A 22,269-nucleotide genomic window follows, 5' to 3' on the forward strand; every position below is an offset into this window, starting at 1 on the left:
GCAAATGCCCTAACTACCACTCCACTGTGGGCATGTCTGTTGTCCTCACTGCGCAGCCAATGCCGCCTCTGGGATTTGTGGGAAGGAAGAATTGTAATCTCTCGGCCCATCCCTACCCAGCACACTCCTGGGTGAATGCCCTTACATCTCAGCAAAGATGAGCTGTGCTAGAAGGCTTTCCCACACTCATGGCACCCTTTCCCAAGGGTTCTCGGAGGTTTAGTAAGGGCTGAGCTTTCACTGAACAGTTCCCAAATTCAGGGCATTTAAAGAGTTCTTCCCTGTGTGGATTCTCCGGTGGCCAACAAGGACTGACCTCCCACAGAGGCTTTTCCTGTCCGTGGCAATTCACAGAGTTCCTCTCACCGTTGGGTTATCCAATGTGCTAGAACATAGGGGCACTGAGTAAAGTATTTTCTACTTAAACATCTGTCATGTTTCTCTCTCGAGATGTTCAAGGGCGTATCAGCTCTGACAAACTTTTCCCACAGGCACAGCAGTTAAACACAGTGTTTCATACAATTTTCCCGACACACCTGTGGAATTAATTTTTTTATGGGCACATCATCTCCACACTGATGTACAGAACAAAAATAATGTGGTGGGCATTCTCAGGGGTTGGATTTTGGGAAAGGGGCTCAGGACTGGGGAACAGGAGGATGTAGGGTAGGGCTGGGGATGAGGGACTCAGGGCTGAGAGAGGGGGCTGAGATGTGAGGTGGGGACAAGTCTCCATTTGGGAGTGTGGGCTGTGGGATAGGCCGAGGATGAGGGATTTGAGGTGCAGACCACGGAAGGCTACATCAGGGAGAGAAGACTGCCACCAGCTATGTCACTCCCAGGACAGCTGCTATTCTGGGGGAAGGGGTACTACTGGGGCTGCAGGATAGCTGACTGTACCCTAGCTGTGGCAGGACCGGACCAGGGTTGAGACCAGCGGGTAGAGGAATCTCTCCCCACTACAGCCCTAAGTGCTTGCATGTCACTTAATAGGCTGCTGCACATTCATATGGCCACGTAGCTAAAAGGGAACTTAGGTTACAGGGTTTCTGTCCTATGTTGATTCTTTGATAGTCAATGAGGTTTGTGTTCCGACTGAAGGTTTTCCCACAGTCAGAGCAGCTGAAGGGTCTCTTTCCTGTGTGGATTCTCCTATGTCTAACAAGGTCTGAGCTCTGAATGATACTTTCCCCACACTCAGAGCAGTTACAGGGTTTCTGCTCTTGTGGACTGTACAATGATTGTAAAGATTTGATCGACAACTGAAACTTTTCCCACAGTCAGAGCAGTTATAAGGTTTCTCTGCTGTGTGGATTCTCCTGTGTCTAACAAGGTTTGGGCTCTCACTGAAGCTTTTCCCACAGTCAGGGCAACTGAAGGGTTTCTCCCCTGTGTGGATTCTCCGATGTCTAACAAGATATGAGTTCTGACTGAAGCTTTTCCCGCATTCAGCGCAATTATAAGGTTTCTCTCCTGTGTGGATTCTCTGATGAATAATGAGACTTGAGGGACCACTGAAGCTTTTCCCACAGTCAGAGCAGCTGAAGGGTTGCTCCCCTGTGTGGATTCTCTGATGTTTAATTAGGTGTGTGTTCTGACTGAAGCTCTTCCCACAGTCAGAGCAGCTGAAGGGTTTCTCCCCTGTGTGGGTTCTCTGATGATTAATAAGATGTGAGTGCTGACTGAAGCTTTTCCCACAGTCAGAGCAGTCAAAGGGCTTCTCCCCTGTGTGGATTCTCCTGTGTGTAACAAGGTGTGAACTCCCACGGAAGCTTTTCCCACAGTCAGAGCAGTTGAAGGGCTTCTCTCCTGTGTGGATTTTCCAATGTCTAACAAGCTCTGACCTTTGACTGAAGTTTTTCCTGCAGTCAGAACAGTTGAAGGGCTTCTCTCCTGTGTGGGTTCTGTGATGAATATTAAGACTTGAACGTCTACTGAAGCTTTTCCCACATTCAGAGCAGCTGTAGGGTTTCTCTCCAGTGTGGATTCGCTGATGAATAAGAAGACTTGAGCGCCCACTGAAGCTTTTCCCACAATCAGAGCAGTCAAAGGGCTTCTCTCCTGTGTGAATTCGCCTGTGTCTAATAAGGAGCGAGCTCCTCCTGAAACTTTTCTCACAGTCAGAGCAGTTGAAAGGTTTCTCTCCTGTGTGGGTTCGCTGATGACTAATAAGACTCGAGTGCCCACTGAAGCTTTTCCCACAGTCAGTGCATCTGAAAGGCTTCTCCCCTGTGTGGACTCTCTGATGTAAAACCAGGTGTGAGCTCTGACTGAAGCTTTTCCCACAGTCAGAGCAGTTGAAGAGCTTCTCTCCTGTGTGGATTCTCCTATGTCTAACAAGGTGTGACTTCTGACTGAAGCTTTTCCCACAGTCAGAGCAGTTATGGGGTGTCTCTCCTGTATGCATTTTCTGGTGCTCAGTAAGGCATGAGCGTCGACTAAAGCATTTCCAACAGTTGGGGCATCTGAAGGGCTTCTCTCCTGTGTGGATTCTTTGATGTACAACCAGGTGTGATTTCTGCCTGAAACTTTTCCCACAGTCAGAGCAATTGAAAGGTTTCTCCCCTGTGTGGCTTCTCCTATGCCTAATAAGGTGTGACCTCTGACTGAAGCTTTTCCCACAGTCAGAGCAGTTATGGGGTGTCTCTCCTGTATGTATTTTCTGATGGTCAGTAAGGCACGAGCGTCGACTAAAGCATTTCCCACAGTCAGAGCATTTTAGGGGCTTTTCTCCTGTGTGGGTTCTTTGATGTTCGATAACAGTAGCAAGTTGACCAAAGCTTTTCCCACAGTAAGAGCAGTTGAAATGTTTCTCTCCTGAGTGGATTTTCTGGTGCAAAAAAAGGACTGCTTTCAGTTTGAAGCTTTTCCCACATTTACTGCAAGTGTAGGGTCTCTCTTGATTGGGTATTTTCTGTCGAATGGCTTTTTTGGTTCTTTTCACTCCTCTACTCCTGTGACTGGATTTACCCTGTCTCTCCACTGCATGGTTTCCCTGCTGCCTTTCTGGGATACGCTGACTCTCCTCACAGGTGTCTCCCTGTTCAGGACTCTGGGAAACATGCCCTTCAGATCTTCCCAGTACCATCCCATGTAGAGCCACTTGCTCCGGTCCTTCCTGCTGAAGTCTCTCCTTGTTGTTCTCACTCACCATCCCATCACCTGCTGGGATAGAGAGAGAATCCAGACTGGAGTCATTCTCTATGCTGGGCTGAAAGGAAAACTCTGAAAGGGGAATAAAAAACAGGGATCACACCCAGATAACGGCTGGGAAAGTTGAATAATCATGAGCTGAGTTCATCCTCCTTCCTCATAACCCCTCCCAAAAGGAGAGTACCCAGTCTTCCATCCCATCCTCCGACTGAAAGGTCAGTGAGACTTGATGAAAATGCACAAGTGACACCTGCCATGAGGACACAGACATTGGTTTCTAAGTCAGTTTAGCTGATGGCTCACCTGTGTGGGTGTCGCTGATGCTCTCCCCTTCCTCAGAGCCCTGCAGATCTGGGTCCCCAGCTCCTCCCCTCGCTCCACCCAAGAGATCCCATGAGCTTTGGAGACTGGAAATCCTGCTCAGGGAGCAATTAACCAAGTGCTGACCTTGTCCATTAAGGTCCCTGCCATTACTGCTTCCAGAGCCAAGATCGGAGTCATCCGCCCAGAAAGGCTCCTTTCCCACCTCCCAGAAACTGGGCTCTGGTTGATCCCAGGACACACTCACCTGCAGTAAAGGTGCATCCCCCCGTGCCTCAGGAATGGGCCGAACTTATTCGCCAGGGGGAAGCTGAAAACTCTGCTGCACTCTCTAGGGTACAACAGTCTCCCTCATGGCCTGTTCCATCCCCCCATCCCAGGGCAGGACAGGAACACACTGCTCAGCAGGGGAGCTCTAGTGAGGGCTGGCAGGTCTGACACTGAGGCCCACAGGCAGGGCTCAGACTGCAGCTGCCACACGGCAGGTCACTAGGACTTGGAGCGAAAGGACCCAGCAGGGCTCTAACTCCCCAACCGCTCTGTACACAAATCCCCCGGCTGGGGGGGCTCAGCTTGCCTGACTCTTTGGCTCACATGCTCTACTTGAGCCAGGAGGAGGCAGAAGAAGTTGTCTGAGCAGTGAGGTGAACCCTTGGGTGGCTGCTTCAGACCCCGCCTACATTCCTCTTCCTGATCCCTGGCTGCCAGAGGCTGGCTGGACCCTGCCAGCTGCCCACAACAGCTGCTGCTCCCACAGCTGGCCATGGCTGCAGCTGAGTTCCCCTTCTGCTGCTTTGGTTCTACTCTGCCAGCAGCAGCAGCGTCATTATGTGGTTCCCCAACCTTCCTCTTGTGACCAGCCCAGCCTGCCACTTGTTCCCTCCCTTTGGCTGCACAAAATCTACCATTTTTTGCATCTCGTGAGCATGTTCCTCATGCCTTCAGCCTGACCCCTTCTCGGACTTTCCGGTAGCGCTGGGAAGAACCCCCCCCCCCCATGATGTTAATAGGATTCAAAAATGACCATGCAGGCTGCTGTTGATACCACTGTTACACAATCGCAACAAAGCTTGTGCAAAGTGTGTCAAGTGCAGTGTCAACGGTGTGATGTGGTGACTCTGCTTATCCTGTCTGTACGTGGGCATCGTTTTTGTACCTCACGTTATGAGCACGGTCCATGCCGCTGTATTTCAAATATGGCTGCTGTTGCGGAAACATCCACAAAGTAGTTTCTATCCAATCCAGCCAGCACATTGTCAGTGGAATATTCAGATTGAGGGTCCTTCAACAAAACTCATGAGCCAGGTGTGATGTAGTGGTGGTGTGTGTGTGGGGGGGGGAAGGTGCTATCCACTCTTGTGACCCTGAATTCACTCTGGTTTTGCATTGACTGGTTGCTGTGTGTGATCCCTACTGCCCTATGCTGGCTGGCAGACTGTGCGTGTCTGTGACACATGGGCAATGGTCCAGCTGCTTCACACCGGCCAGGGGAAAGAGTTTGAACAAAGGAAGGGGGTGGCTGCCTGGGGGGAGTGAGGGTCCGGTGGCTGGGAGAAGGAGCATTCTTGTCTGGGGGAAGCATGGAGAAAGCAGACTAAGTCCAGTACTGGAGGGTTCAGGGGCCTGTAAACCCCTTCCCCCAAGAGGACTAAGGCTGTCTGCCCTAGCTCCTACATCGAGCCTGTGCTGTATCTCGGAGAAGCAATAAATCCTTTTTACTCTACTGCTGGCGGAGAGTCACATCTGGCTGCGAAGGGAGGTGCAGAGTCGGGGGCTCCCCGACATGCCGTCACAGCATGGAAATCTCATCCAATGGACGGACTTTCCCATGGACTTTTCAGCCAGACGTGGGCAATGCCATGACTCGTCAGAGCAGGCAAGGGCACGTGGCCAGCTCATGTGATGCTAAACTCCACCTGGCCCCTGTGCTTTTCGGCTTACAGTGGTGGGGGTTTGCTTGGAACACCGGTGCCCCCAGTAAGCTGCGCAAACGTGTGGCCATGCAGGAGAGATTCACGCGCCGCCCAGCAGATCAGCAGAGACGTCAGCATGTGCTCAGGGGCCCTTCCCCCTAATCTGCACCATCCTGCAGCTACTCCGGGGAGGACTCTCCTGCCACCTGTGCAGAGCGGGGGAGGGCCGGGGGGGGAGGGCAGTGCTGATGTCAGGGTGTCCATCTAGCCCTGTACCTCAACTCCACAGACCAGGGCAGAGGGGACATGGCCTGGCTCAGGAGAACTCCAGGCTGCTGCAGTCTGAACAGCGATGGCCCGACTCTCTCACACGGGCAGTGCTCTGCGTGTCAGATGTCCCCAGCAGCCAGCTCACATGGCCTGTCCCTCACTCTCCCACTCTCCCCCTACCCCTGCCCATGTGCCCCATCTAAGCAGAATGGGGGAGGGGAGACAATAGGGATCACAGACAGAGCAGGATAGCTGGTAGTGTCTTCAACAGGGTTTTTCTCACTAGCTGCTTGCTGTGAGCTCACCACTGAGCTGGGACGGGATGTGTCTCACTGTACCTGTGCCTGAGAACTGGGACACTTAGGACCCGGCTCCTTCGACAATAAACCTGGCCGAGCACCATAGCCCCCAAACGGAGCCTGAGTCTGTCTTTAGCAACCACCCTGAGCTGTGCTGCATGGGCAAGCCGCACGCTCTGCCAGTGCCGCTGGCATCAGAGCCCCAGAAAGAGCCGCCGTAACGATGCTCTGTGGCGCTAGCAGCAATTCACACGGCACTGCAGCAGCTATGGGGAGCAAAGATGATCAGTCACAGCAGCACCTGGGATCTCCAGAGTAAATCGGTACCCCACTGTGCTATTGGGGTGCTTATGTAGGGATAACATATTAATGTATTGAAAATGATTCCCCAAATGGAAGTGACCCCCCATAATTTGTTCCCCACAACTTAAAGTGTTTAGATTTATTATTAATTCTTCTTATTATTATTATTATTTGTTAAGATTGTTAAATGTTTAGATTTATGATTATTATTGCCCCTTTAGAATATAATATATTAGGTCATGTAACTTAGAACTGTTAAAAATATAATCCTAACTGTTAAGAATATAATCCTATGTAACCAGAAACAGCCCCCCCCCCCCTCTGTGCTCCAGGGCATGCTCAAGCTTGTGCAAGGGGCTGCTTGAAATTGACATTGCAGAGATACATTGTAACAATGCATTGTCAAGCCACTAACTCTGCTATGGGAGCCAAGCCCTGTAATTGTCTAAGGGCATTGTTAACTTTACTTAGCAGTCAGAGAATGTTTTAAGCAATACCACCCAGAAACTTTCTGTAACTACAACTTTTATTATTATACAAAATACTGTATGAATGTATGAGAGAGTGCTTGGATGATGAGTGAATGGTTCTGAGAGGTGCCAGCCTGAGAATACAGCAACAAAGGGCTGAAGAAGGCGTCAGGTGCCAGTGCAACCAAAAGGTGTCAAGTGGAGAAACTGGAGGTCCACCCGATGAGATCACTGATGAGCACCTGGCAGCCACCCTGGAGACATCAGCATGATACAGCAATTTCCATAGACTGGCATAGGAAGAAATTCCTATAAGAACTGGACTAAAAATCTATGGAATCAGAGTCCAAGGTTCTGCTGCCAGCCTACCAGGAGCTTCAGATGCGCATCTGATCAGGACTTCGCTCCCCACTACCATCACTTGTGTACAGAGTACCTGGCCAGTATTCTGTCACAAGCAACTTCCAGGCTGGTAACTATACACAGAACTTGAATGAATGGATGTATGAATGAATGGTTATATATATATATATATATATATATATATATACACACAAGTGTATAAGGGTTAAGTAGTGATAGGAATAAGTAGTTAAACAACGTTGTTTGCTTCTATCTTTTCTTTATTTTTTATTATTATCTTTACAATAAATGTGGCTTTTTGCCTTATCCCCCTCATAAGATCCTGCTTGCTTTTATTTGGTACAACATTTTGGTGGAGAATGCGAAAGGGGGAATATTGGTAAAGAGCCCCAGGTATTGTGAACATTGGTGTGCACACAGCTGACTCTACAGAGAGCAGTTCTATTTTTTTTTTCTTTTTCTCTCTTTTTTTTTTTTGGTTAACCAAAGCCTGCTGACCTCCAGAGGGTAGAGGCTTCACAAAAGAGCTCATAGTAAAAAGAAGCTACAATTATTGAAATAATTTAGGCTGTAAATAGAAGCTATGGTTATTCATTGAAATAATCTAGGCCGTGTAAGAAGCTACGATTATTCATTGGAATAATCTAGGCTGTGTAACTAGAAGCTACAATTATTAAAATAATTTAGGCTGTAAATAGAAGCTACGACTATTATTGGAATAATCTAGGCTGTGTAAGAAGCTACGATTATTCAATGGAATAATCTAGGCTGTGTAACTAGAAGCTACAATTATTAAAATAATTTAGGCTGTAAAAAGAAGCTACGATTATTAATTAATAGTCTAGGCTGTGTCACTCGCTGCAAGGGTTCAGGGGTGATAAAGGAAACTACACAAGTATTAAAGATGTTTAAGAAAAGTCCAGGGAAAGCAGTCTCAGAGGGAGGAATAGAGTTTGGAGCTCAAACCTCACCTTTTATAAAGAAATAACACCCTTTAAACAAATCCTTCAGAGATATGGGCACAGTCCTGGGACAAGCCCTTGAAGATGTTTGTAATATTTTGGACCTAGAGGATAGATTGGCACAGTATATCCTCATGTACAGACCTTCTAATGCTGCCAAAGGATATGCAGCAGCAATTTGGCTATTATGGGAGGCATGTAATAACAGTTACCTCCACTTAGCTACCTGCAAAGAAAAAAAAAATCTCTCTCTGCAGAAAAAGCTAAACCCAAAAGAAAAAGGGAAAAAAAAACCCCCACAACTTCAATTTGGCTCCTATGAAACCTGTAATAAGGTGTTCCTCAAATTAACTAATTATAAAAATTCAAATAGGAAACTGCAAAATGTAAAAGCCTCTGCTGCAAAAGCAAAAAGTTGGAAATGTCTGTCCCTCAGTACCCAGACACAGTTAGAGTCCCTTAAGGATGGGTACTGAGAGTTAAAGTAGCACTCTCAAAGTTTTCAGGGATATGCTTAAGGAAAAGAACCAGGAGGTGTGGGGTTTAGTGAACAAGGCCACCCTCCTTGCTAACCTGGTAATGGGACAAAGCCTGTGTCCATGGAAAAGGGCCATTCAGCAAGAAAAACAGGATCAGGCCCAAACAAGCAGGCAGGCAAAAGATAGATTGAAGGCTTTGTGGTAGAACTAAGAAAAAGCAGTAAGTACAGGTACTGTAAATCTAAATTCTTAAAACAATACTTACAAGAAGTAATATCTGAAGCAAGGCCAGTTTTCATTTTAATAAATAAGAAAGTGTTTTAAGAAAGAAAGAAAAAAAAAACATAGAAAAGTTAACTCTACAGAGTCTGGAGGAAATTAAGCAGTTGTGAAAATGCTAAAATGTTATAGGAAAAGAATTCTTGGTTTCTTTGCAGCCTTTCTTAAGGAAAAAGGGGTCCTTTTCCAAAAGAGTGTCTGTAAATAATCCAGGCAAATTTAACTAAAAAACTTCAAGGGGGTTCTATTGGGAACTTAAGTACCCCCAAATGAATAAAAGTGAATGTAATCTTTGTACAGGTATGTAAAAATAGTGTTAGAAATATTCAGAGAATGTATCTGTGTGTAAATATAGTGTAAATAGTAAGTAAGGTTTTTAAGATCCAGAACTCCTGTTTTGTAGGTTAGTAAACTGTTGTGTATTCTTAAAACAAATTGGTTTGGTTTGTTTTCAGTAAAGCCATTTCATACCAAGTTGTTTAATAAAAGTATAGGAAAACTCAGTGAGCATAAAAGAAATAGTTACACCCGATGCAAAAATTAATATGGCTAAATAACATTATAAACAAAGAATGCACATTTTCCTGTGACATGCAATGTATATTGTAGAAGGAGGTAAAAATTGCAAACAAATCAAAATCCTGTGAAGGCTCCAGGAGCCACAACAGGTTGTAATTTCCTTTTCAGGTTGCTGTGTGAGAAAGCAGAACTTAAAGTAAAAGCTCAAAACTGTAAATCTCTGGCAAAAGTTATTGTGTCCCTTTTTAAGACAAAGCTACAAACAGCTTTTAATCTAAAAGCAAGCCAGAAAGTGTCTGTGGTGCAAATGCCCTAGCTGGCAGCACAAACAAAAAAAAATGTTTGCAGGTAAATAAATAGTTTGATTAGCAAACTACCTGAGACCAGAACAAAAAGGGGTCTGCATATGAAAAAAATTTCAAAATGGTTTTAAACACACTGGTCTCAAAGCTAAGTTGTCTAAATAAAAGGCATGCTATCACAGGATACTTAAACATCTATTGGTAAGATCCACAGGGCTACTTGTTATTTGATGCTACTGTTCATAAGTAACCCTGTAATATGTACATGATTTTCTCTTAAAAAAAAAAAAAGAAAAGAAAAGAAAAACCTTTAAAATGTTAAAATAATCATTGAAAACACATCTCACACTTAAAACCCTCCCAGCATTATAGTAATAATGCTTCCTGGCTACTCTCTATTCATAAACCTAACACAGCAGAAACTTACTAACTTAGTCTGCTGTATAAAAGAAAAACTAAAGAACACCTCCTAAATTTAATAATTACACAGTGGGGTAATTCACCCACAAGAAGGGGTACAAACCATTAAAACCTGTTTTGCCTACAAAACAAAAATATTTACCTATAGGAGTAATTGTAAGCAAAGAGACATGAAAGCATATTTGTAAAATAAAAAGAGAAAGTATGTAAATAATAATGCCACCCCCAAAGGGGTAGAAGCATGTTCTTGTTTTGTCTTTCAGAAAATCAAGACAAGATGGTACCAGCTAAATACCCTACAACACCATGGATGTATTGTTGCAACAAAGATTGTTTTATGTTTTGTGTTTGTCTCATGTCTGTCTGTCTGACTAGCTAGTATACTGTGTTAAAGATAATCTGCACTAGGCAGGAAAGGTTCAATAAGCATTAAACATTTTAACTGCATTTAGAGAAACCCAGTGTGGATGGCTGTGGAGAGATCTCAAAGGAACTGAGGGTTGTTTCAGAAGAGGCAGAATCAGCCAGGGATTTGGAGCAGTCTGGCAACCAAGTAACTGGGTATGACCAGCTTGCTGGGCAGTCAGTGTGTTTGGGACAGGAGTATTCCCAGGAGAGGCACACCCAGCCAGGCCTTTTGTCTTTGAAAGAGGGAGCTTTGCATTTAAAACAACAGGGCAATGAGGCAAGACCTATGTGGCCAAGGAAGGCTGCAGATTTTTCAACCTAAAAACCCAAAATTGTCAGCATACACTTGGGATGGATTTGTTCCTGCTACTTATGCTAACTTTCATAACCACTGTACTGCAGTTACTAAGAATGTAACAATGTTCCAATGTGAAGGATTTTGTACCAAAACCCTGGAAATGGTTTAAAAAAAAATTGTACCCAAGAGCACATTGTATGTTCAAAAGCCTTGTAACACTGGTATTTTACTGTTAGTACTTGTAATTAGTGTTGAAGCTTCTCACCTGAGAAAGGGGAATTCCAAAATTGGTGTGTGATGTGAAAAGGGAAACTGACGCACACCACCAATTTTGTTTTCAGGGCTAAATGCAAAGATGCCTACACTATGTGGGATAAGAGCACATACATTCATGCACTGTTAATTGGGTTTCAGACTGTTGCCCAAGCTGCCCCGGATAAAATCACTATTTTTTCTCTCGCTCTGGGCAAAGTCACCTAACCTGGATAAAGAGAATATTTGTTACATTACAATCACAAACACATGTTGCCTCACGATACCTTCTCTTAAACAGATTAAATACAAAGTGACACTACGAGTATACCAGATATCGTAGTGTCAAAAGGGGGAGTATGTAGGGATAACATATTAATGTATTGAAAATGATTCCCCAAATGGAAGTGACCCCCCATAATTTGTTCCCCACAACTTAAAGTGTTTAGATTTATTATTAATTCTTCTTCTTATTATTATTATTTGTTAAGATTGTTAAATGTTTAGATTTATGATTATTATTGCCCCTTTAGAATATAATATATTAGGTCATGTAACTTAGAACTGTTAAAAATATAATCCTAACTGTTAAGAATATAATCCTATGTAACCAGAAACAGCCCCCCCCCCCCCCCTCTGTGCTCCAGGGCATGCTCAAGCTTGTGCAAGGGGCTGCTTGAAATTGACATTGCAGAGATACATTGTAACAATGCATTGTCAAGCCACTAACTCTGCTATGGGAGCCAAGCCCTGTAATTGTCTAAGGGCATTGTTAACTTTACTTAGCAGTCAGAGAATGTTTTAAGCAATACCACCCAGAAACTTTCTGTAACTACAACTTTTATTATTATACAAAATACTGTATGAATGTATGAGAGAGTGCTTGGATGATGAGTGAATGGTTCTGAGAGGTGCCAGCCTGAGAATACAGCAACAAAGGGCTGAAGAAGGCGTCAGGTGCCAGTGCAACCAAAAGGTGTCAAGTGGAGAAACTGGAGGTCCACCCGATGAGATCACTGATGAGCACCTGGCAGCCACCCTGGAGACATCAGCATGATACAGCAATTTCCATAGAAAATTTCCATAGAAGAAATTCCTATAAGAACTGGACTAAAAATCTATGGAATCAGAGTCCAAGGTTCTGCTGCCAGCCTACCAGGAGCTTCAGATGCGCATCTGATCAGGACTTCGCTCCCCACTACCATCACTTGTGTACAGAGTACCTGGCCAGTATTCTGTCACAAGCAACTTCCAGGCTGGTAACTATACACAGAACTTGAATGAATGGATGTATGAATGAATGGTTATATATATATATATATATATATATATATATATACACACAAGTGTATAAGGGTTAAGTAGTGATAGGAATAAGTAGTTAAACAACGTTGTTTGCTTCTATCTTTTCTTTATTTTTTATTATTATCTTTACAATAAATGTGGCTTTTTGCCTTATCCCCCTCATAAGATCCTGCTTGCTTTTATTTGGTACAACACTTATATGGAACAGAACATCTCCCCTGTTCAATGTACGTATCCTTCCCCTGCCCTGTGAACCACGGACATACTATAATAGCTATTGAAAAGACATGGGACCAGGGCACAGACAGGCTAAGGGACTTGACCAAGGTCACACAGGAAGTCTATGGCAGAGCAGGGAATCGAACATAAGTCTCCTGATGCCAAGTGCAGTGCCTGAAATGCAAGAAAAACTCTTCTCACATGTACTACCCCAACATAACGCTCCCAGAACGTGAACAGCCTCATCCACTCTCCTTCAGCCCCAGCATCCAGCCCCTCTTTCTGGCAGGAACCAGCAAGTCACAAATCAGCCACAGGCCGGGAAAGGACGCAGGGAACCGCATCCTCCTTCCAGGGGCTCAGCCCACCGGCACGAGGGGACTCTGAAGGCACTAACAGCAGCTGCACCCAGTCCCAGATCTCTGGTACCTGCCGTTCCTGCCTGGGCCCTTCCACTGACACCTCCGGCCAAGGCACAACACGGGCAAGATGGTGGGGAAGCACATTGAGACCTTGGGTGTGGGAAGAGCAGCACCCTTGCTATGTCCCTCAACCTGTGTCCCCTGGGAGAGGGCATGGAGGGGACAGTCTCTCACACAGGACTCAGGATCATTGGGGCTCATACTCCTGACATCGGGGGCAGGGGACAATGAGGGACCCTGAACCAAACTCAACCCAGCAGCTCCAGAGCCCACCCAGGCTCTGATACCCGAAGGGACAGGAATCCTTACCCAGCCAGCTCACGGCCTCATAATTCTCCTGCATCACATCCCAGTAGAGGGCTCTCTGACCCGGGTCCAGCAGCGCCCATTCCTCCTCAGAGAAATACACAGCCACTTCCTCGAAGGTCACCGACTCTGTCACAGCCATTTCCTGTCCCTGGCTCTGCAGGCCGTGGGCTGAGCTGGAGCAAGACATGGGTGTTCTGCAGCCTGTCGGGGGAGAAGGGTAATTGGAGACATGTCAGAAGGAGCGTTAATCCTCCCCCCTCCAGCCCCACCTGCATTCTGCCCAGACTCTGTTCCTGATGACACACACGGTGAACTCAGCCATTTTAGGCAAATGCTTGAGTCTCGATATTCCATAAGCATCACACACAAGCGAGATCCCAAATCCACATTCATTTCTCTCAGTAGCTGGCTTGAGTTTCAACATTCCTGTGCCTGCAAGAATGGGATTCAGTTCTGAACACCGAGTGTTTCCAAGAAACAAGCCACACATTCTGCTGCCTGAATATGGATATTGATGTCTGAATGCAGGCTGCTATATTAAAAGCCCTTAGTCTTCTTCTATTTATTTACAGAATAGACCTAGGCGTTCACAGCAGGACTAAATTAGCTGAAATTAAGTGAAGTCAAGGGGACCATTCAGATGCTTAAAATTAAGTGCATCTAGTGCAGTGGTTCCCAAACTTTTTGGTATCACGCCCCCTTTTTATTTTTGAAAAAAACCCTCACGCCCCACCCCCCAGTAACAGCAAAACTTGTTGAGAGAGAAAAAAAAAGGAACAGACCAGAGCAGAAAAACAAAAATAGCAACAAAACTTAGGGGAGGGATTTAAAGGGGGGGCTGGGTCGCCTTGTGCCCCCCCCCCCCCGGAATTTCTTCATGCCCTCCACTTTGGGAACCCATGATCTAGTGGATGTTTAGAGGAGGAGATCCGAAGGTTCACAGGATCAGGAGGGATCGTTAGATCATGTATTCTGGCCTTATCTGTGTGACAAGCCATTGTATTTAATCCAGTCACTAAGGAACAAACCTGTATTCCCCGAAGCACATTTAGTACAAAGCCTGTCCAGTGTTGATTTGAAAACACCAAGCGATGGAGAATCCACCACTTCCTTTGGCCAGACATTCAGATGCAAATACATGGGACAGCAAAGTAGTAGTATTAGTTCCTCAATCGGTATCAAAGCTGTCATGCTGTTAAGAATAATGTTTAATTGCACATCTGAGTCAGTATTATAGTCTGTGTCCTCAGAGGTAAGAAAATATCTGTTCTACCAGTGACTAATGAACACTGGCTATTCTCCTGTAAAAATACAAGGGGAAAAGCCAGATATTGCCAAGTCAGCACTGTGCCAGAGTTGCCCACCAGCAAAGAGTTACCAATTTTAAAAAATCCTGGATTTTGGCAACCCAGAACAGTAGGATGGTCAGAAGGAAGAAGACCAGTGTTGTGTGTCATAACAATAGCCTACAGCAATAGCCTATATCAAAATGTGTGACTTTAAAATATGAAATTAGATGTATAAACAAATGAGTAGAAAACCCAACATTTATATATGAAATACATAAAATAATAAAAGAGTAAAATGCAACATTTACTTATTCCCAGAACTGGGAGATCACCAAATGAAATTAATAGGCAGCAGGTTTAAAACAAACAAACAAGTTTTTCTTCACTCAGTGCACAATCTATGGAACTCCTTGCCAGAGGATATGAAGAAGACTGGGACTTTAACAGGGTTCAAAAAGAGCTAGATAGATTCATGGAGGTTAGGTCCATCAATGGCTATTAGCCAGGATGGGTAGGAATGGTTTTCCTAGCCTGAAATGGGTGACAGGGGAAGGGTCACATGAGGATTACCTGTCGTGTTCCCTCACTCTGGGGCATCTGGTATTGGCCATTGTTAGCAGAAAAGATACTGGGCTGGATGGACCATTAATCTGACCCAGTGCTCAGAGTAATAACAACAACGGTTTAAAAAGTAAATGCCTTCAAGGAACAAAACGTTTTAGGAGCAAGGCCCTGCAATTTGGGCAATGAGCACAGCAGGTAGGACGCATTTGCAAACCTCCCTGAAGCTTTAAGCAGACTCAGAGTGGATCAGCGATTCTTTTAGACGCTAACAACCAGGCCTGGCCATGGCAGTGTCTGCAAGGGGCTGTATCTAAAACATTTTCCTGCATCCAGCCCTTTAGCAGGCGAATCCACCTTATCCTGCAGGGAGGAGTTGCCTTGGCCAAGGAGGTACAGATTATTGAGCAAGGTACAGACCTGTCAGCTTTCCGCAGCGCCTGCAAACGGGCTGCGATTCTCTCTCATACAGAATGATTCGGTGCAAAAAGGATCGTGCAGGGACGGAGGGGAAGGGAGGCGAAGAAGCGGGGAGCAAAGGAAAATTCAGCTTCGGTAAAGGAAACATGAATCCCCCGCCTCACATCTTCTCTCCGCTCCAGCCTCGCTCCCTTCAGCCCCATGATCCCCCCCCGCCGCGTCCCCAGCCTTCTCCCCCTGCATCGTCCCATCCCTTCAGGGCACACACCCCTCACCTGCAGCTCAGCCCGAGCCCCAGCGCCCAACGCAGCGTGTGACCGGGCAGCCCCGCCCCGATCTGCGGAGCAGGGGGCGGAGCCTGTGGCGTGGGGTGTGTTAACCCCTTAGCTCCCGGGAGTCACAGGTCCAGGACGGGCAGGGGCAGCCTCAGGGACGCGGAGCGCAGCGCAGGGAGCGGTGCACGGAGCAACCCCTGAAGAGCGGGGCGAGCACGGGCTGGGGCAGGAGCCAGTGACTCCCCGCGCTAGGCGCTGCTGCGGGGCGGGGCTGGAGGCTCCGTCTCTCCCTCCCTCACCCCGGGGCGGGGCTTCCCGGTCACACGCTGCCGCCGCCTCCTTGGCGCCCAAGCGCAGCGGGTCCGGACCGGGGCAGGTAGCGCGCAGAGCCTCGTGTGCTGGGCCAGCTGCACCCAACGTTCTAGCCTCAGCTGCCTCTCGGCATTCCATGCCTAGAGCGTTCTGAGCATGCTCAGTAGGAGCTACGGATGCTGCTGCCCTCAGTCTGCCCTTACGTGGATTCGCACGCTGCTCCCTGCTCTTTACAAGCATTAACAAGGGGCGGCAAGTCGCATGGGCAGGAATTTTCCAGCCTGGGGCAGGGTGATCAATTAACTTTAGGGTGGGCCAGAGCTGGGGCTGGAAGAGAAAAATGGGCCCCCACATCCCGGCTTTTCTGCACTGCTACAGTAGATGGGGCAAAATGCTGTAAGCACCCGGGCTGTGTCTACACTGGCAAGTTATTCCGGAAAATCAGCCGCTTTTCCGGAAAAAACTTGCCAGCTGTCTACACTGGCAGCTTGAATTTCCAGAAAAGCACTGACGATCTAATGAAAAATCATCAGTGCTTTTCCGGAAAAACTATGCTGCTCCTGTTCGGGCAAAAGTCTTTTTCCAGAAAACTGTTCCGGAAAAGGGCCAGTGTAGACAGCACAGTAGTGTTTTCCGCAAAAAAGCCCCGATCGCGAAAATGAAGATCGAGGCTTTTTTGCGGAAAAGCGCGTCTAGATTGGCACGGGCACTTTTCCGCAAAAAGTGCTTTTGTGGAAAAGCGTCCATGCCAATCTAGACGCTCTTTTCTAAAAATGCTTTTAACGGAAAACTTTTCCGTTAAAAGCATTTCTGGAAAATCATGCCAATCTAGACGAAGCCTCTGAGGATTTAAAAGTCTCTAATCAGTTAATACATGAAGACTCATCACAGTTCAATATTTGTCTTGCAGTGATTCCCTGAAATGCATTCCCATCCTTCTAGCCCATTTCAATACTCCTTTACAAATGTTATTTCTATTATGCTCCCTCACAGCTGCTTACAAGCATTTTGACCCATGTTTTGTAGCAGTGAAGAGAGGGAGGGGCTAGCAGGGAGACACAAGGCATTAGCAAAATACAGGACTATGTAGCACTTTAAAGACTAACAAGATGGTTTTAAGGCATTAGGGCAGCTGTACCTTTAAGAGCAAACGGGAAGCTGCCCTGTGCTCAGACACGCGCCTCCCTGAAAGGGGAAATAAAAACCCCTCTCTGCCCCCCTCTCCCAGATTTGCACACTTGGCAGGGGACTGACCCCCTTTGGGTAATTGCTACCCTCTTTGCCCCTCCCTATGTGGGGGCAAAACCCCCGCATAGGGGCTGCCACTGTCTCCCCTCAGCTCCAATCACACAACACCCCCCCCTGCCTGATTTTTCCCTTTCGGCCTCCGTTGTGCCCCACTATAAAGTAAATTGACCTCCCCCCAGGGCAGATAAATTCCTGCTCATAGCCTGCCTATCCCCCTGCTGTGATTTGCCCCTTGTTAAGGCTTGCAAAGAGCCAGGAGCAGCGTTTGAATCCACCTAAAGGCAGAGTGAGGGCAGCAGCTCTTACTGAGCATGCCCAGACCACCCTACCTAGGGAATTCGGAAGCAGCTTGCGTGCAACGCTACGCCCGACTGCGCCTGCGCACAGAGTGAGGGCAGCCGCCTCAGCGGTGGCTACTGCGCATGCTCTGCTGCTGGGGGTGGGGGCCGCTTGCGCAGCGAGCCCTGAGGCGCGAACTCTGAGACCAGCTGCTCGTGTTGCTGCAGCCCAGTGTGTGCGGGGCGTGGGCTGCGATGCAGGGGGATGAGGCTGGGGGGGATCGTGGGGCTGAGGGGAGCGAGGCTGGAGCAGAGGGAAGATGGGAGGGGGAGGGATACAAGTTTCCTTTGCAGAAGCTGCACTTTCCTTTGCGCCCCGCTTCTTTGCCTCCCTTCCCCCAGCACCGCACGATCCTCTTTGCACCTTGTCATGCTGTGCGAGTGAGAATCGCAGCCCGTTTGCAGGCGCTGCAGTGCGGCTGGCAGGTCTGTACCGTGCTCAGCAATCTGTATCTCCCTGGCCAGTAGACCTGGGACATTTGCTCCCCTCTAGGTCCCCTCTAATGCTGCTTTTAATGCCAGTTCTTATTTCTGCTGGCAGCTCAGACCCTCATTCAGTATTTCCCCCCAGCTCAGAGCTGTGTCTTTCTGGGCCTTTTTTCTTTGCCATAGGTCAGTCTCCTCCAGTCCCTGTTCTGACCCCTCACATACTGATAACACCTCTTTGGGATTGCCACAAAACAAGCTGGTCCCAGGGAGACCTCTCCCCTCCATCTCCTGGGCTGGAGACTGATGCACAGAAACTCATTCCTTTACAGCAAGGGGTCTGATTTGTCTTAATTGCTCCAGTGAGGCAAAGAGCCACCAATTATATTGCCAGCTGCCTGCTCCTGGCACATGTAGGCTACGTCTACACTGGCATGATTTTCCGGAAATGCTTTTAATGGAAAAGTTTTCCATTAAAAGCATTTTCGGAAAAAGCGCGTCTAGATTGGCAGGATGCTTTTCCGGAAAAGCACTTTTTGCGGAAAAGCGTCCGTGCCAATCTAGACGCGCTTTTCTGCAAGAAAGCCCCGATCGTTATTTTCGCGATCGGGGCTTTTTTGTGGAAAAGAAATCTCTGCTGTCTGCACTGGCCCTTTTCCGGAACAGTTTTCCGGAAAAAGACTTTTGCCTGAACGGGAGCAGCATCGTTTTTCCGGAAAAGCACTGATGATTTTACATTAGATCGTCAGTGCTTTTCCAGAAATTCAAGCAGCCAGTGTAGACAGCTGGCAAGTTATTCCGGAAAAGCGGCTGATTTTCCGGAATAACTGGCCAGTGTAGACACAGTCCTTAAGAATGTCTTGAGGTTTGTATTCACACACTGAACTATTTGTTTGTCAAATTCCTCCTCATTTCCTGTTTTTGAACTTGTTGCAGCTTCCTGCCCCTCTCTGCTGGTTTCGCTCTGGCTGGATTTTCATTTCCCACAGGGTATTTGTCTGTGTCAAGAAACGTATTTGAATATTTTACTTAGCCAGACCCTCTGCTTTACACACTCCCTTTCTGCTTCCCTTGCTGTTCAGCCTGAGCTGTGCCTGCCTCCCGAGACTACGATTTTTATATACGTAGTGTCCACCTTAAATTACAGACTAAAAGATGTTAGTGTCATTAAGGGTACGTATACACTGCCATACTATTTCAAAATAACTAGTGCTATTCCAAATTTAGTCCGCGTCTACACAGCAGGCCATTATTTCAAAATAGTATCAAAATACTGTCAAGCTTGAGGACTTCTTAACTCTGATTCCTGTAAATCTTATTGTACTCAGGGAACTCAGAGGAAGAGTGCTCTATTTTGAAATAAGTGCTGTGTAGATGCTCCCTATTTCGAAATAAGCTATTTCAAAATAAGGCACACAATTGACGTAGCTCAATTTGTGTAGCTTATTTCAAGTTAAGCCCTGTAGTGTAGAAGCACCGTAAGTTAAGTGTTTTAATCTTCCATTCTCAAGGTATTTCTAACTGTGTAAAAGCACTTAGAAGATTGCTGCATTACAGAACTTGTCACCATCATTCCAAAATAATCCTATTCACCCAATGAGATTGTAAACAGTATATTTACCAAACTCATCAGGACAAAGAAACATTCCAAATGTAGGGTCTGGTGGAACATCCATAGTTTCTGCTGTTCTGCCAGCGAAAAGACGGGTGCTAATTATATGTGCAATTACTCAAGATGCGAGAAGTCATTCTTCCGCTTTATTCTGTGCTGATTAGGCTTGAATTGGAGTATTGTGTCCAGTTCTTGGCACCACATTTCAAGAAAGACATGGAAAAATTGGAGGTTCAGAAAAGAGCAACAAAAATTATTAAAGGTCTAGAAAACATGTCCTGTGAAGGAAGACTGAAAGAATAGGGCTTGTTTAGTTTGGAAAGGAGAAGACTGAGAGGGGACATAATAGCAGTTTTTGAGTATCTAAAAGAGTGTCACAAAGAGGATGGAGAAAAATTGTTCTCCTTGGCCTCTGATGATAGGACAAGAAGCAATGCGCTTAAATTGCAGCAAGGGAGGTTTAGGTTGGACATTAGGAAAAAGTTCCTAACTGTCAGGATGGTGAAACGCTGGAATAAATTGCCTAGGGAGGTTGTGGGATCTCCATTACTGGAGTTATTTACGAGGTGGTTAGATAGATGCCTGTTAGGGATGGTCTAGATCAGGGCTACTCAACTTTGGAAGCCCCAGGGCCACAATAATACAGCACATGCTGAGGGCTGCAACTTAAGTGTACATGCAAGTAGCTTCTTTCACACTGATGAGCATGAATACAAAGATTAAGGCAAGACGACACAACACAGGCCCCATTTAAGTCAGTTCTGCTGATATTAAGAACATGCAATATTTCCCCAATTTCCACCCATATGACATCACTTTTCATGAGCAATGACAGTCCAGGAATTTAACTACTAAACCGCATGTCAATGGAAGACCATTCTATTGACTACATTTTTGTTTTGGCTTCACAACCGTCCAGAAATTGAACTACTAAACACATATCAACCCAAACTGCACTGTAAACCCAAACTGCACTGCAGGCTGCAAAGAAACGAGCCACAGGCCGCATGTTGAGTAGCCCTGGTCTAGACTGTGTTTGGCCCTGCCATGAGGGCAGGGGACTGGACTTGATGACCACCCAAGGTCCCTTCCAGTTCTAGGGTTCTAGGATCCTACTGATCCAATCATACTGCATTCGAACTGTGAAAAATTAACCGCTCATCTCTCTGCCCAGCTCTCTAACCAAAGTAAAAAGAAAGCTGCAAAAGCTGTTCAGCAGATTCTACCCTGTTCACAGGGATTTTCTCGCATCAATCAATGCTGCCATTACTAGGCCAGTGGTGGGAGGGGTGGAGGTGTGGATAAATCCCTGTAATATTATATTTTGTATTAAGATCTTGTCCTTTTAGATCTATCTTTGTTAAGTGTTCTTATAGAATCTCTGGAACATTTCTCCTTGAACTTTGTATTAAGATATATAGATCTTGTAAGAAAAAAAAAATGTCTTTTGAGCTCTCCCCTTTCCTTGATTGCCCTGTTGAAATGAATGAGGCGTGAATGGAGAATGAAAGGGGAGCACCTCCAGCAGTAGTTGCAAGGGTGGAGAAGGTCTGGGAGCCAGACCCAAGACAATACCCGAAAAGTGAGCTCATTAAGGAGACTGGACATACAGATGCCTTGGGAGTCAAGCAGCAAGTGTCTGCCCTTGGAAGAACTCTCTTTGAAGCAGCATTAAGAAAGGCCAGTTGATGACTAACTGGCTGCATGAGAGGGATAAATAGGAGGCATCTTGCAGAGGGACCCTGGGTTTTTCGTCTTGTCAAAATGGGAGCATCGATCCGGATCGGCAGAAGCCCGGCTCCACCCTCTCCCCCATCTAACTCACCTGGCCAGTGCAGTTAGGGGGAGCAACTTTTGGTAACAAGAAGATGGAGTGTGCTTGTGTGTGTGAGAAAGTTCATGAGTGTGATGTGTCATATGCATATGATAAGTATTGATTATTCTATGTGTGATCAATAAATGTGGCATGTTGCCTTATCCCTCTGAAAAAGATCCCGAGTACTTCTTTTAAGTACAACAGAGGCTCTGGGCATTCAGCAAAATGCAGGACAATGTAGCACTTTAAAGACTAACAAGATGGTTTATTAGATGATGAGCTTTCGTGGGCCAGACCCACTTCCTCAGATCAAATAGTGGAAGAAAGTAGTCACAACCATATATACCAAAGGATACAATTAAAAAAAAATGAACACATATGAAAAGGACAAATCACATTGCAGAACAGGAGGGGGATGCGGGGGGGGGGGGAAGGAAGGAAGGTAAGTGTCTGTGAATTGATGATATTAGAGGTAGGGAGAGTGGGATGTTTGTGAGTTAATGGTATTAGAGGTGATAATTGGGGAAACTATCTTGGTAATGGGTGAGATAGTTCAAGTGTTTGTTGAGTCCTTTTTGGAAAGTGTCGAATTTTAACATGAATGACAGTTCAGAGGATTCCCTTTCAAGTGCAGATGGGCATTCAGGGCACCACCAAAATTCCTACCCATCTGCCACCCTTGCAAGCTGCTACCCAAGACTGTGGC

The 22,269-nt window shown here is 46.3% G+C and overlaps 1 protein-coding gene across 1 annotated transcript; it reads right to left on the bottom strand.

The window, feature by feature from the left end:
• LOC149522080 (uncharacterized) lies at positions 1-15,745 on the bottom strand. Its single transcript, XM_089770752.1, is given in 4 exon segments — positions 1-1,222; positions 1,225-3,225; positions 13,267-13,467; positions 15,537-15,745. Coding segments are annotated over 4 exon segments (2,586 nt in total). The 5' UTR covers positions 15,685-15,745; the 3' UTR covers positions 1-986.
• Positions 15,746-22,269: the final 6,524 nt, after the last annotated feature.

This window comes from Pelodiscus sinensis, chromosome 19 (assembly GCF_052426305.1).
Source record: "Pelodiscus sinensis isolate ZL-2025 chromosome 19, ASM5242630v1, whole genome shotgun sequence".
Classification (NCBI taxonomy): domain Eukaryota; kingdom Metazoa; phylum Chordata; order Testudines; family Trionychidae; genus Pelodiscus; species Pelodiscus sinensis.